At 46.0% G+C, this 12,515-nt stretch overlaps 1 protein-coding gene across 1 annotated transcript in view; it reads right to left on the bottom strand.

Moving 5' to 3' along the window:
• The window catches only part of LOC134929625 (collagen alpha-1(XXI) chain-like), a 293,832-nt gene that overhangs the window by 73,851 nt on the left and 207,466 nt on the right, over positions 1-12,515 (bottom strand). The window contains exons 17-18 of the mRNA XM_063925210.1: positions 6,636-6,680; positions 715-768 (exon numbers count right to left, since the gene is read on the bottom strand). Coding sequence (XP_063781280.1) covers positions 715-768; positions 6,636-6,680 — 99 coding nt within the window. The remainder of the gene's footprint in view (positions 1-714; positions 769-6,635; positions 6,681-12,515) is intronic.

Raw genomic sequence — 12,515 nt, 5'->3', positions numbered from 1 at the left:
CAGGTGATCCCAATCACATATACTGTAGCTGCAGACTACAAATAAATGTGATAGGGATCATCCCCTACATAAAACACATGAAGACGAACACTCACTGTTATCTCATATCTCATGAACTGTGATTTTATCAACACAATCCATCACATATGTATTGTTTTGAATACATGTAAAACAAATCATGTTACAGTACATCGGGGGTAATTCCAAGTTGATCGCAGCAGGAATTTTGTTAGCAGTTGGGCAAAACCATGGGGGTAATTCCAAGTTGATCGCAGCAGGATTTTTGTTAGCAATTGGGCAAAACCATGTGTACTGCAGGGGAGGCAGATTTAACATGTGCAGAGAGAGTTAGATTTGGGTGTGGTGTGTTCAATCTGCAATCTAATTTGCAGTGTAAAAATAAAGCAGCCAGTATTTACCCTGCACAGAAATAAAATAACCCACCCAAATCTAACTCTTTTTGCACATGTTATATCTGCCTCCCCTGCAGTGCACATGGTTTTGCCCAACTGCTAACAAAATTCCTGCTGCGGTCAACTTGGAATTACCCCCATCGTCAAGTTTTTAACACAATAAGATTTTCTAACACACTGGTGTGAACGGCACCTTCCCCTCTAGCCTGTACTAATTGCTCATTTTAGTTTATTAGTCTGTGAAAATTACGTAATATGTTTTTATTGTGAAAGAGACCCAAATCATGTTGTTGGCAATTACCTTTAGGCCAGGGGGCCCACTGGTTCCTTTTTGTCCCGGCATTCCTCTTTCCCCCTGCAACAACCAGTTTATAAACAGTTTATTATATAATCATTCACATTTGATGGAGAAAAAAAACAAAGGTTATTCAGCTAATCAGCTATAGATTACATATATAGTAATTGGAAGTTTCCTGATAGCATTCTGGCATTTGCAGTGTCACAACAGTGGACATTATATTTGATATTAATGCCCTAGTACTCATCATATGGGGCACAAGGAGGGGCCTAGGACCCTTTATGTGTAGCGGCCACATCATTTGTGCAGTCACCCCTTTCCCCCCAGATGACTGGCCCGATGCTTTTCAAGCCTGTGCGGAAACATCCTACTAGTGTGCCGATGCTGAAAAGCACAGGCCTGTTGCGAAAAATAGGATTTTGATTACCTACAGGTAAATCCTTTTCTCGTAGTCCATAGAGGATACTGGAGTCCACATTAGTACCATGGGGTATAGACGGGTCCAGTAGGAGCTTTGGGCACTTTAAGAAATCAATAGTGTGCACTGGCTCCTCCCTCTATGCCCCTCCTACCAGACTCAGTCTAGAAACTGTGCCCGAGGAGATGGACATACTTCGAGAGAAGGATAGATAAGGTTAGTGGTGAGATACCGAACCAGCACGCACAACAAGAGGAAAGCCAAGCTAACCAAACATGAAACAGGAACAGCAACAGCTGAACCAACATTACTTAACCAAGTAACAGTGCAGAAAACAAAGCACCAGGCAGACACCCAGTATCCTCTACGGACTACGAGAAAAGGATTTTACAGTAGGTAATTAAAATCCTATTTTATCTTACGTCCTAGAGGATACTGGGGTCCACATTAGTACCATGGGGATGTACCAAAGCTCCCAAACCGGGTGGGAGAGTGCTGAGGGTCCTGCAGAACTGACTGACCAAACTGAAGGTCCTCAGAGGCCAAAGTATCGAACTTGTAGAATTTAGCAAACGTGTTCGAACCCGACCAAGTAGCTGCTCGGCAGAGCTGTAAAGCTGAGACACCCCGGGCAGCCGCCCTAGAAGAACCCACCAACCGAGTAGAGTGGGCCTGTACAGATTTAGGAACTGGCAAACTTGCCGTAGAGTAAGCATGCTGGATAGTGAGCCTGATCAAGTGAGCAATTGTCTGCTTTGAAGCAGGACACCCAATTTTATTGGGACCATATAGAACAAACAGCGAGTCAGATTTTCTGTGACGAGCTGTCCGTTTGACATAGCTCTTTAAAGCCCGCACAACATACAGGGACTCTGAAGTACAGTAGAAGAGGTGTCAGTAACCACCGGGACCACGATAGGCTGGTTGATATGAAACGCAGACACCACCTTTGGAAGAAATTGCTGACGAGTTCTGAGTTCAGCTCTATCTTTATGAAAAATCAAATAGGGGCTCTTGTGAGACAACGCCCCCAATTCCGACACACGTCTTGCCAACAGTGTGACGGTCTTCCATGTAAGAAACTTTACATCAACCTCCTGAAAAGGCTCAAACCATTCAGATTGTAAAAACTGCAACACCACGTTGAGATCCCATGGTGCCGTGGGAGGCATAAAGGGCGGTTGGATGTGCAGAACACCTTTCAAGAACGTCTGAACCTCAGGGAGCGAAGCCAACTGTTTTTGGAAGAAAATGGACGAGGACGAAATCTGGACTTTTATAGAGCCCAGGAGTAAGCCCACATCCACACCAGACTGCAGAAAAAGCAAAAACCAACCCAGTTGACATTCCACCGCAGGAAATTTCCTGTTTTCACACCAAGACACATATTTTCTCAAAATCCGGTGGTAATGTTTTGACGGTACCCCTTTTCTGGCTTGGATCAAGGTAGGAATCACCCTGTCCGGAATCCCTTTCCGTGCTAGAATTTGACGCTCAACCTCCATGCCGTCAAACGTAACCGCGGTAAGTCTTGATAGACGAACGGCCCCTGTTGCAGAAGATCCTCTCAAAGAGGTAGAGGCCACGAATCCTCCAGAAGCATGTCCAGTAGATCGTGTACCAAGCCCTCCTTGGCCAATCCGGAGCAATGAGAATTGCTTGAACCTTTTCCCTTTTTATTCGTTTGAGAATTCTTGGGAACAATGGAAATGGTAGAAACACATACACCATCTGGTAGACCCATGGAGTCACCAGTGCATCCACCGCCACTGCTTGTGGGTCTCTCGACCTGGAACAATACCTCCTGAGCTTCTTGTTGAGACGAGAGGCCATCATGTCGATTTGTGGAATTCCCCACCAACGTGTCACGCACCCGAACACCTCCGGGTGAAGGCCCCACTCTCCTGGGCGGAGGTTGTGTCTGCTGAGGAAGTCTGCTTCCCAGTTGTCTACTCCCGGAATGAAGATCGCGGACAACACCACAGCATGTCTTTCTGCCCTGAGGAGAATCCGTGTTACCTCTGACATTGCTGATCTGCTCTTCGTTCCGCCCTGTCGGTTTATGTACATTACCACCGTCACATTGTCCGACTGAACCTGGATGGCCTGATCTTTAAGAAGATGTGCTGCCCTTAGTTCCAGAATGTTGATTGGAAGAATGGTTTCCTGACTTGACCATTTTCTTTGGAAGTGTTCCCCCTGGGTGACAGCTCCCCAACCTCTGAGGCTTGCGTCTGTGGTTAGCAGAATCCAATTTTGAATCCCGAACCTTCGGCCCTCGTTCAGGCGAGAAGTCTGAAGCCACCACAGAAGAGAAATCCTGGCTATTGGCGACAGACGAATCCTCTGGTGCATGTGGAGTAGCGATCCGGACCATTTGTCCAACAGATCCAGCTGGAAGGGCTTTGCGTGAAACCTTCAGTACCACAGCGCCTCGTAAGCGGCTACCATCTTTCCCAGAAGGCGAATGCATAGATGCACCGATATCCGGGTTTGTCTTAGAACATCCCGCACCATCGACTGGATTACCAATGCCTTTTCCAATGTAAGGAATACCTTCTGTGCCTCCGTATCCAGTTTCATGCCCAGGAACGGAAGCCTCCGTGTTGGTTCCAGGTGAGATTTTGGTAGGTTCAGAATCCACCCGTGATCCCGGAGTAGTCGAGTTGAGAGGGCAATGTTGTCCAATAATGGATGGTGCTTTTATCAGCAGATCGTCCAGGTACGGAATTATGTTCACTCCCCGCTTGCGGAGGAGAAACATCATCTCCGCCATTACCTTGGTGAACACCCTCGGTGCTGTGGAGAGGCCAAAAGGCAGAGCCTAGAACTGGTAGTGACAGTCCTGCAAGGCAAACCTTAGATAGGCCTGATGAGGTGGCCAGATCGGGCTATGAAGGTATGCATCCTTGATATCCAGAGACACCCCTTCCTCCAGACTCGAGATCACCGCTCTCAGAGACTCCATCTTGAATTTGAACACCCATAAATATGGGTTCAACAACTTGAGGTTTAAAATGGGTCTCACCGAACCGTCTGGTTTTACCACATACAGGTTTGAATAATAACCTCTGTTCTGTAGCTGAGGTGGAACTGGAACAATGACCTGAGTCTGTACCAGTTTTTGAATTCCATCCTGTAAATTCATACTTGCCTCCTGAGAAGCTGGTTAGCCTGACTTGAAGAATCTGTGAGGTGGGAGTTCCTGAAACTCCAGTATGTACCCCTGGGCGATGACCGCTTTGACCCAGGGATCCTGGCACGATGTCGCCCATATGTGACTGAAATCTCTTAATCAGGCTCCCATCTGCCTGTCTTCCAGGCAGTGTGGTCCACTGTCATGCTGAAGGCTTTGAGAAAGCAGAACCGGAGTTCTGTTCCTGTGAACCTGCAGTCTCTTGTTTTCTGGGTTTACCTCTATTGCCTTTGAAGGCTGTAGAAGAACATTTTGCTTTATTTTTAAATGTTGCTGTCCGAAAGGACTGCAGAGTCAGAGCAGAGTAGGTCTTCCTAGCTGGGGAGGCTGCGGAAGGAAGATATGTAGACTTACCCGCCGTAGCCTCGGATATCCACGTATCCAGTTTATCTCCAAACAGGACCTCACCTGTGAAAGGTAGGCTTTCCACACCTTTTCTGGAATCTACATATGCCATAGGCCCCTGCGTGCTGACACTGGCATGGCCGTGGTGCGTGCATTGAGCAATCCAATTTCTTTTATGACCTCCACCATAAAATTTGCAGAGTCCTGTATATACTGTAGGAGTAAAATCATCTCACCTCTGGGTAAGGAATCTAACCCCTCAATTAGGTTACCGGACCATTTTGAAATGGCCCTAGTGATCCAAATGACGTTTTCCATACGGTCTTACAATGCAGCTTCACTGAATAGAAGAAAAAAGCAAACAACAGTTGCGCAAAAAAACACAAGTGCAGTCCAGGTCAACTCAATACATGCAATAGAAAGGAGAGAGACCCAGTGGCGCAAAATAGGGTAAAACAAAAGGAAATAATACAATACAATTCCCTTTAAAAGGGATAATAGTTCGTTCCAGGACTTTCGTTTTCCTTCCAAGGATTCCACACCAAAGAAATACCTCGAGCAGGGAAGAAAAAAATATCCTTAGTGCAACACTGTTATAACGGAATATGTCACGCTTTTAACATATGATGTCGCACTCACATTTTATAAATATTATATGTGCTCATCATCCTCCACATATGTATTTTCTTCCTTCACCGCAGTATATGAAACTCAAGAAGGAAAATATATTTAGTGCAACACTGTTTCTTAAAAGCAGAAAAGGTTTAGAACAGAATTACACTCACAATAGTTAAAAAGAAACAAAGCATGTAGAACCTCCTCAGAGGATAAAATTGACTCTCACGACAGAGGGATTCGGAACCAGCCGGTCCAACCGCCAAAAGCTTCAACGTCCCCACGATATTCCAGGAGGAAGTCCAAAAGTCCAAAACAAGGTCCACCTGCTTTGTGTCTTTTTAACTATTGTGAGTGTAATTCTGTAATAAACCTTTTCTGCTTTTAAGAAACAGTGTTGCACTAAATGAAAATACCGACAGTCGGCATGCCAACTAGAAGGGACTATTCCCACTCATAGGTTTCCACGGCACCCATAGACTGGGACTAGAACCTGTGGCGAGCCAGCAGTGTGGCGAGTGCAGCAAGCCCGCTAGGGGCTTCGTTCCGCTAGGTCCAACAGCAGGCATTCTGCGGCCGGGATCCCAGCGTCGGGGTGCTGATCGTCGGGATCCAGGCCGCCGGTAACGCGGCCCCAACCCATCTAAGCATATGCCATTGTATTACATGTTAAAACTTGCATCATTTATGTAATACTTTTTATGTGCTTTACAACTTGCAGATTTTTTTGTGACATTTTATATACTGTACAGGGGCTCTCTCATTCTTACTTCCACCTATTGCTCCGCTCACCAGTCACTCTTTGGTCGGCTAGGTAACTGGCAAAGGGCCTTTTTTTAATCAAGATCCTTTTACTTAAATATCATTTGAAAATTGCATTTTTTTATTTGATCTGGACATCAGGGCTATTTAATAAGAGCCTTACGCAAGAGCTATTGGAGATATATATTACATTAAGTTAGATAATGCTAAAGACCGCAGTCACCATTATTATCAATGAAGACTATGGACTGGTCCCTATTTATAAAGCTCCAAAAAGCTTAACTTTTTGGAGCTTGTCCCTGTTGGCTTATTCCATCTTCAGGTGACATTAGTTGCTTGTGTCAATGGAGGTATTAATGCAAGAGAGAGAGTGTGAGATTACGCTCTACATCAGCCTTCGTGCTCAACTGCCCTTTCACCCCGTCTTTAATTGCATGTGTTTATAAAAGAAACTGTTAAATGAAACATGATTATTTTAAAGTAAAATCAGTAAAATGTAATTTGAGAATTATTAAATTGTTGTATCCATGTTGTGCCAATGCACTTACTGTTTATGCAGATATTAGATTGCCAGTCATGTAAAGTTACCTTTACTCCCATTGCGCCAGGAAGACCAGGATCACCGTGATAACCCTAGAAAAACATAAACGCTCTTACGCAGTGCTCTTTTTATATACTGTAGTACATGTATAGTGTTAGCCAAATAAAACCAATGAAAACAATACTGATATTAAAATGACCGAAAGCATACTGAGGCATACCTGTGCAGAACAATTAAACCAATAGTTTTATGTATAGTTATCAGTTGTCTGGACAATGAATTACACCCTATTAGCTTCTAGTAACATTTTACATCACATCGCTTAATATTACAAAATTAGTTTTTGACATTTATCATGTCTTTTGACCTGTTTATTTCCTCTGAAAGAAAAATAAAATGACAAAGCCATTAAGATAGTATAGTAGCTCTTAGTTAATAGGCACAGGTCGCCATATTACTAAGGCCCAATTTCACAACTTGGCAGAACTTACTGCTGATAACTAACATATTTGAAGGACAGGGCTTCTAACCAATTTGGCTCCCAGTGCGAGAAGTAAAAAAATGCGCTCCCCCCCCAATACACACTCAAAAATGCACCCCCCCTTAGACATAAAAATTACAGACGAGGGGGCGTGTCCTTGCTAAAATGGGCGTGGCATTACTAAAATGAACGTGGCCTAGCATAAAAAGACTACCTTACACCCCAGTTTTTGTCCTTGCAATAACCGACCTTGGCCACCACAGAGAAAAAAAAATGAAACATTCCACCATATTAAGCACCACACAGTAATACCCCTTGCACCATATTATGCCCACTGCACCATAGTATACCATACACCACAATGCCAATGATACATTATGCCCTACAGTAAAGCTACTAATTACTTTTAAAGTATCTGCTCGTTGCCAGGGGTTTCATGTGCTGGGTGTCATGCTCGTTGCCAGGAGTTTCATGCGGTGGGTGTCATTGTATTCATTATTTCTTTATTACCAGTTATGTATACAGAGCACACATATCCCGCAGTGGAGCTTACAATCTATATTCCCTTCCACATGTACACGCATACACATTCACGCTAGGGTTAATTTTGTTGGGATCCAAGTAACCTACCAGTATATTTTTGGATTGTGGGAGGAAACCCACGCAAGCATGCGGAGAATATACAAACTCCACACAGGTAGGGCCATGGTGGGAATCGAACCCATGACCTCAGTGCTGTGAGGCAGCAATGCTAACCATTACACCATCCATACTGCCAGGGGTTTCATGTACTGGGTGTCATGCTCGCTGCCAGGAGTATCATGCGCTGGGTGTCATTCTCGTTGCCAGGGGTTTCATGCGCTGGGTGTCATGCTCGTTGCCAGGGGTTTCATGTGCTGGGTGTTGCCAAGGGTAATGCCTCATTGCCAAGGGTAATGATCGTTGCCAGGGGTGTGTATTCACTGGTGGATGCCATCCCGCAAGCACTGCTATCCTGCTCCCCCTCCTCCCTTCCATATCACTCCACTCGGGTGGTGGAGTTTTACGGAATGATGTGGTTGTGTCATGATGTCACGATGCACCAGTGTCATTCCACAAAGCAGGATAGGAGAGCCAGCAAGTGGCACAGCGGGTGCGCACGGCTTGCCCGCCACTAGAAACGGCACTGTTGAAGGGGAAGCAATAAGTTATCCCCTGAACAATCTTTTGTGGCGGTTTTGCCTTTAGTAAATTTCCCCCATAGTCTATTGGCGAACAAACATACTGTATACTTTGTTGTAATTGCCAAAATGTTGAACCGTAACAATTTACCATGCTGGCGCTCCTCTGGGTGCCCAGGTGGAACACAACTCCTCTGAGGCCATTAGATACAGGATAAGAAGAAAATACAATGGCTGATAGAGCCACCTTCTAGGGATTTCACATGGGCATCTGATATTAATTAACAAGCTTGGCATCATGGCTAACTAAGCTCCACATTACTTTTCTATACAGGCTCAAACTCATTGGAATCATTACATTGTACTGTGGGCAAGAAAAATGTATACAATGGGCGGTATTCAATTGTTTGAAAAGTCAGTTGGGTGTCTGTTTTTTTCCTATCTAATAGACAGGAAAAAATAAGAATTTACTTACCGATAATTCTATTTCTCGTAGTCCGTAGTGGATGCTGGGAACTCCGTAAGGACCATGGGGAATAGCGGCTCCGCAGGAGTCTGGGCACATCTAAAGAAAGCTTTAGGATCACCTGGTGTGCACTGGCTCCTCCCCCTATGACCCCCCTCCAAGCCTCAGTTAGGATATTGTGCCCGGACGAGCGTACACAATAAGGAAGGATTCTGAATCCCGGGTAAGACTCATACCAGCCACACCAATCACACTGTACAACCTGTGATCTGAACCCAGTTAACAGCATGATAACAGAGGAGCCTCTAGAAAAGATGGCTCACTACAGCAATAACCCGAATTTTTTGGTAACAATAATCATGTACCAGTATTGCAGACAATCCGCACTTGGGATGGGCGCCCAGCATCCACTACGGACTACGAGAAATAGAATTATCGGTAAGTAAATTCTTATTTTCTCTGACGTCCTAGTGGATGCTGGGAACTCCGTAAGGACCATGGGGATTATACCAAAGCTCCCAAACGGGCGGGAGAGTGCGGATGACTCTGCAGCACCAATGAGAGAACTCCAGGTCCTCCTCAGCCAGGGTATCAAATTTGTAGAATTTTACAAACGTATTTGCTCCTGACCAAGTAGCTGCTCGGCCAATTGTAAAGCCGAGACCCCTCGGGCATCCGCCCAAGATGAGCCCACCTTCCTTGTGGAGTGGGCATTTACAGATTTTTGGCTGTGGCAGGCCTGCCACAGAATGTGCAAGCTGAATTGTACTACAAATCCAACGAGCAATAGTCTGCTTAGAAGCAGGAGCACCCAGCTTGTTGGGTGCATACAGAATAAACAGCGAGTCAGATTTCCTGACTCCAGCCGTCCTGGAAACATATATTTTTCCGGGCCCTGACAACGTCTAGCAACTTGGAGTCCTCCAAGTCCCTATTTGCCGCAGGCACCACAATAGGTTGGTTCAGGTGAACGCTGAAACCACCTTAGGGAGAAACTGAGGACGAGTCCTCAATACCGCCCTGTCCGAATGGACAATCAGATAAGGGCTTTTACAGGATAAAGCCGCCAATTCTGACACGCACCTGGCCCAGTCCAGAGCCAACAGCATGACCACTTTTCCTGTGAGATATTTTAACTCCACAGATTTAAGTGGGTCCAACCAATGTGACTTTTGGAATCCAAAAACTACATTGGAATCCCAAAATGCCACTGGAGGCACAAAAGGAGGCTGTATATGCAGTACCCCCTTTTACAAACGTCTGAACTTCAGGGACTGAAGCTTCTTTTTGGAAGAAAATTTACAGAGCCGAAATTTGAACCTTAATGGACCCCAATTTTCGGCCCATAGACACTCCTGTTTACAGGAAATGTAGGAATCGACCCAGTTGAATTTCCTCCGTCGGGCCTTACTGGCCTCGCACCACGCAACATATTTTCGCCAAATGTGGTGATAATGTTTTGCGGTTACACCCTTCCTGGCTTTGATCAGGATAGGGATGACTTCATCCGGAATGCCTTTTTTCCTTCAGGATCCGGCGTTCAACCGCCATGCCGTCAAACGCAGCCGCGGTAAGTCTTGGAACAGACAGGGTCCTTGCTGGAGCAGGTCCCTTCTTAGAGGTAGAGGCCACGGATCCTCCGTGAGCATCTCTTGAAGTTCCGGTTACCAAGTCCTTCTTGGCCAATCCGGAGCCACGAATATAGTGCTTACTCCTCTCCATCTTATCAATCTCAGTACCATGGGTATGAGAGGCAGAGGGGGGAACACATACACTGACTTGTACACCCATGGTGTTACCAGAGTATCTACAGCTATTGCCTGAGGGTCCCTTGACCTGGCGTAACACCTGTCGAGTTTTTTTTTTTTTTTTTCAACGGTTTATAATCATATGGAAGACTTCTGGGTGAAGTCCCCACTCTCCCGGGTGGAGGTCGTGCTGAGGAAATCTGCTTCCCAGTTTTCCACTCCCGGAATGAATATTGCTGACAGTGCTATCACATGATTTTTCGCCCAGCGAAGAATCCTTGCAGCTTCTGCCATTGCCCTCCTGCTTCTTGTGCCACCCTGTCTGTTTACGTGGGTGACTGCCGTGATGTTGTCCTACTGGATCAACACCGGCTGACCTTGAAGCAGAAGTTCTTGCTAAGCTTAGAGCATTTATGTGAAGTGATGTCTCCAGGCTTGACCATAAGCCCTGGATATTCCTTCCCTGTGTGACTGCTCCCCAGCCTTGCAGGCTGGCATCCGTGGTCACCAGGACCCAGTCCTGAATGCCGAATCTGCGGCCCTCTAGAAGATGAGCACTCTGCAACCACCACAGGAGGGATACCCTTGTCCTTGGTGACAGGGTTATCCGCTGATGCATCTGAAGATGCGACCCCGGACCCTTTGTCCAGTAAGTCCCACTGGAAAGTCCTTGCGTGGAGTCTGCCAAATGGGATTGCTTCGTAGGAAGCCACCATTTTTACCCAGAACCCATGTGCATCGATGCACTTAGACTTGGCTCGGTTTTAGGAGGTTCCTGACTAGCTCGGATAACTCCCTGGCTTTCTCTTTGTTCTGGACTGTGTCCAGGATCATCCCTAGGAACAGAAGACAAGTCGTCGGAACCAGCTGCGATTTTGGAATATTGATAATCCAATCGTGCTGCCGCAACACTACCTGAGATAGTGCTACACCGACCTCCAACTGTTCCCTGGATCTTACCCTTATCAGGGAATCGTCCAAGTAAGGGATAACTAAAATTCCCTTCCTTTGAAGGATTATCATCATTTCGGCCATTACCTTGGTAAAGACCCGGGGTGCCGTGGACCATCCCTACGGCAGCGTCTAAACTGATAGTGACAGTTCTGTACCATAACCTGAGGTACCCTTGGTGAGAAGGGTAAATTTTGACATGAAGGTAAGCCTCCTTGATGTCCCGAGACATCATGTAGTCCCCTTCTTCCAGGTTCGCAATCACTGCTCTGAGTGACTCAAACTTGAATTTGAACCTCTGTATGTAAGTGTTCAAATATTTTAAATTTTAGATTTAGAATCGGTCCACCGAGCCGTCTGGCTTCGGTACCACACTAGTGTGGGATAATACCCCTTTCCCTGTTGCAGGAAGGGTACCTTGATTATCACCTGCTGGAAATACAGCTTGTGAATGACTTCCAAAACTGCCTCCCTGTCAGAGGGAGACGTCGGTAAAACCGACTTTTTTGGAAACGGCGAGGGGGAGACGTCTCGAATTCCAATGTGTACCCCTGAGATATTACCTGAAGGATCCCGGGGTCTACTTGTGAGTGAGCCCACTGCGCACTGAAATTCATTGAGAACGGGCTCCCACCTTGTAAAGCCCTAGCATCATACTGAGGGCTTGACAGAGGCGGGAAAGGGTTTCTGTTCCTGGGAACTGGCTGATCTCTGCAGCCTTTTTCCACTCCCTCTGTCATGAGCAGAAAAGAGGAACGCTTTGTCCGCTTGCCAACAAAGGACTGCGCCTGATAGTACGGCGTCTTATTTTGAGAGGCGACCTGGGGTACAAACGTGGATATCCCAGCTGTTGCCGCGGCCACCAGGTCTGAAAGACCGACCCCAAATGTCCCCTTTTTAAGGCAATACTTCCAAATGCAGTTTTGGAATCCGCATCACCTGACCACTTTACTGGTAGAATTGGACAACGCATTTATACTTGATGCCAGTCGGCAAATACTCCGCTGTGTATCATGCATATATAGAAATGCATCTTTTAAATGCTCTATAGGCAATAATATACTGTCCTTATCTAGGATATCAATATTTCCAGTCAGGGAATCCGACCACGCCAACCCAGC

This window comes from Pseudophryne corroboree, chromosome 5 (genome assembly GCF_028390025.1).
Source record: "Pseudophryne corroboree isolate aPseCor3 chromosome 5, aPseCor3.hap2, whole genome shotgun sequence".
NCBI classification, from domain to species: Eukaryota; Metazoa; Chordata; class Amphibia; order Anura; family Myobatrachidae; genus Pseudophryne; species Pseudophryne corroboree.
Note: the sequence above shows the minus strand (reverse complement) of the source record. Positions and strands in the feature narration are given on the sequence as shown.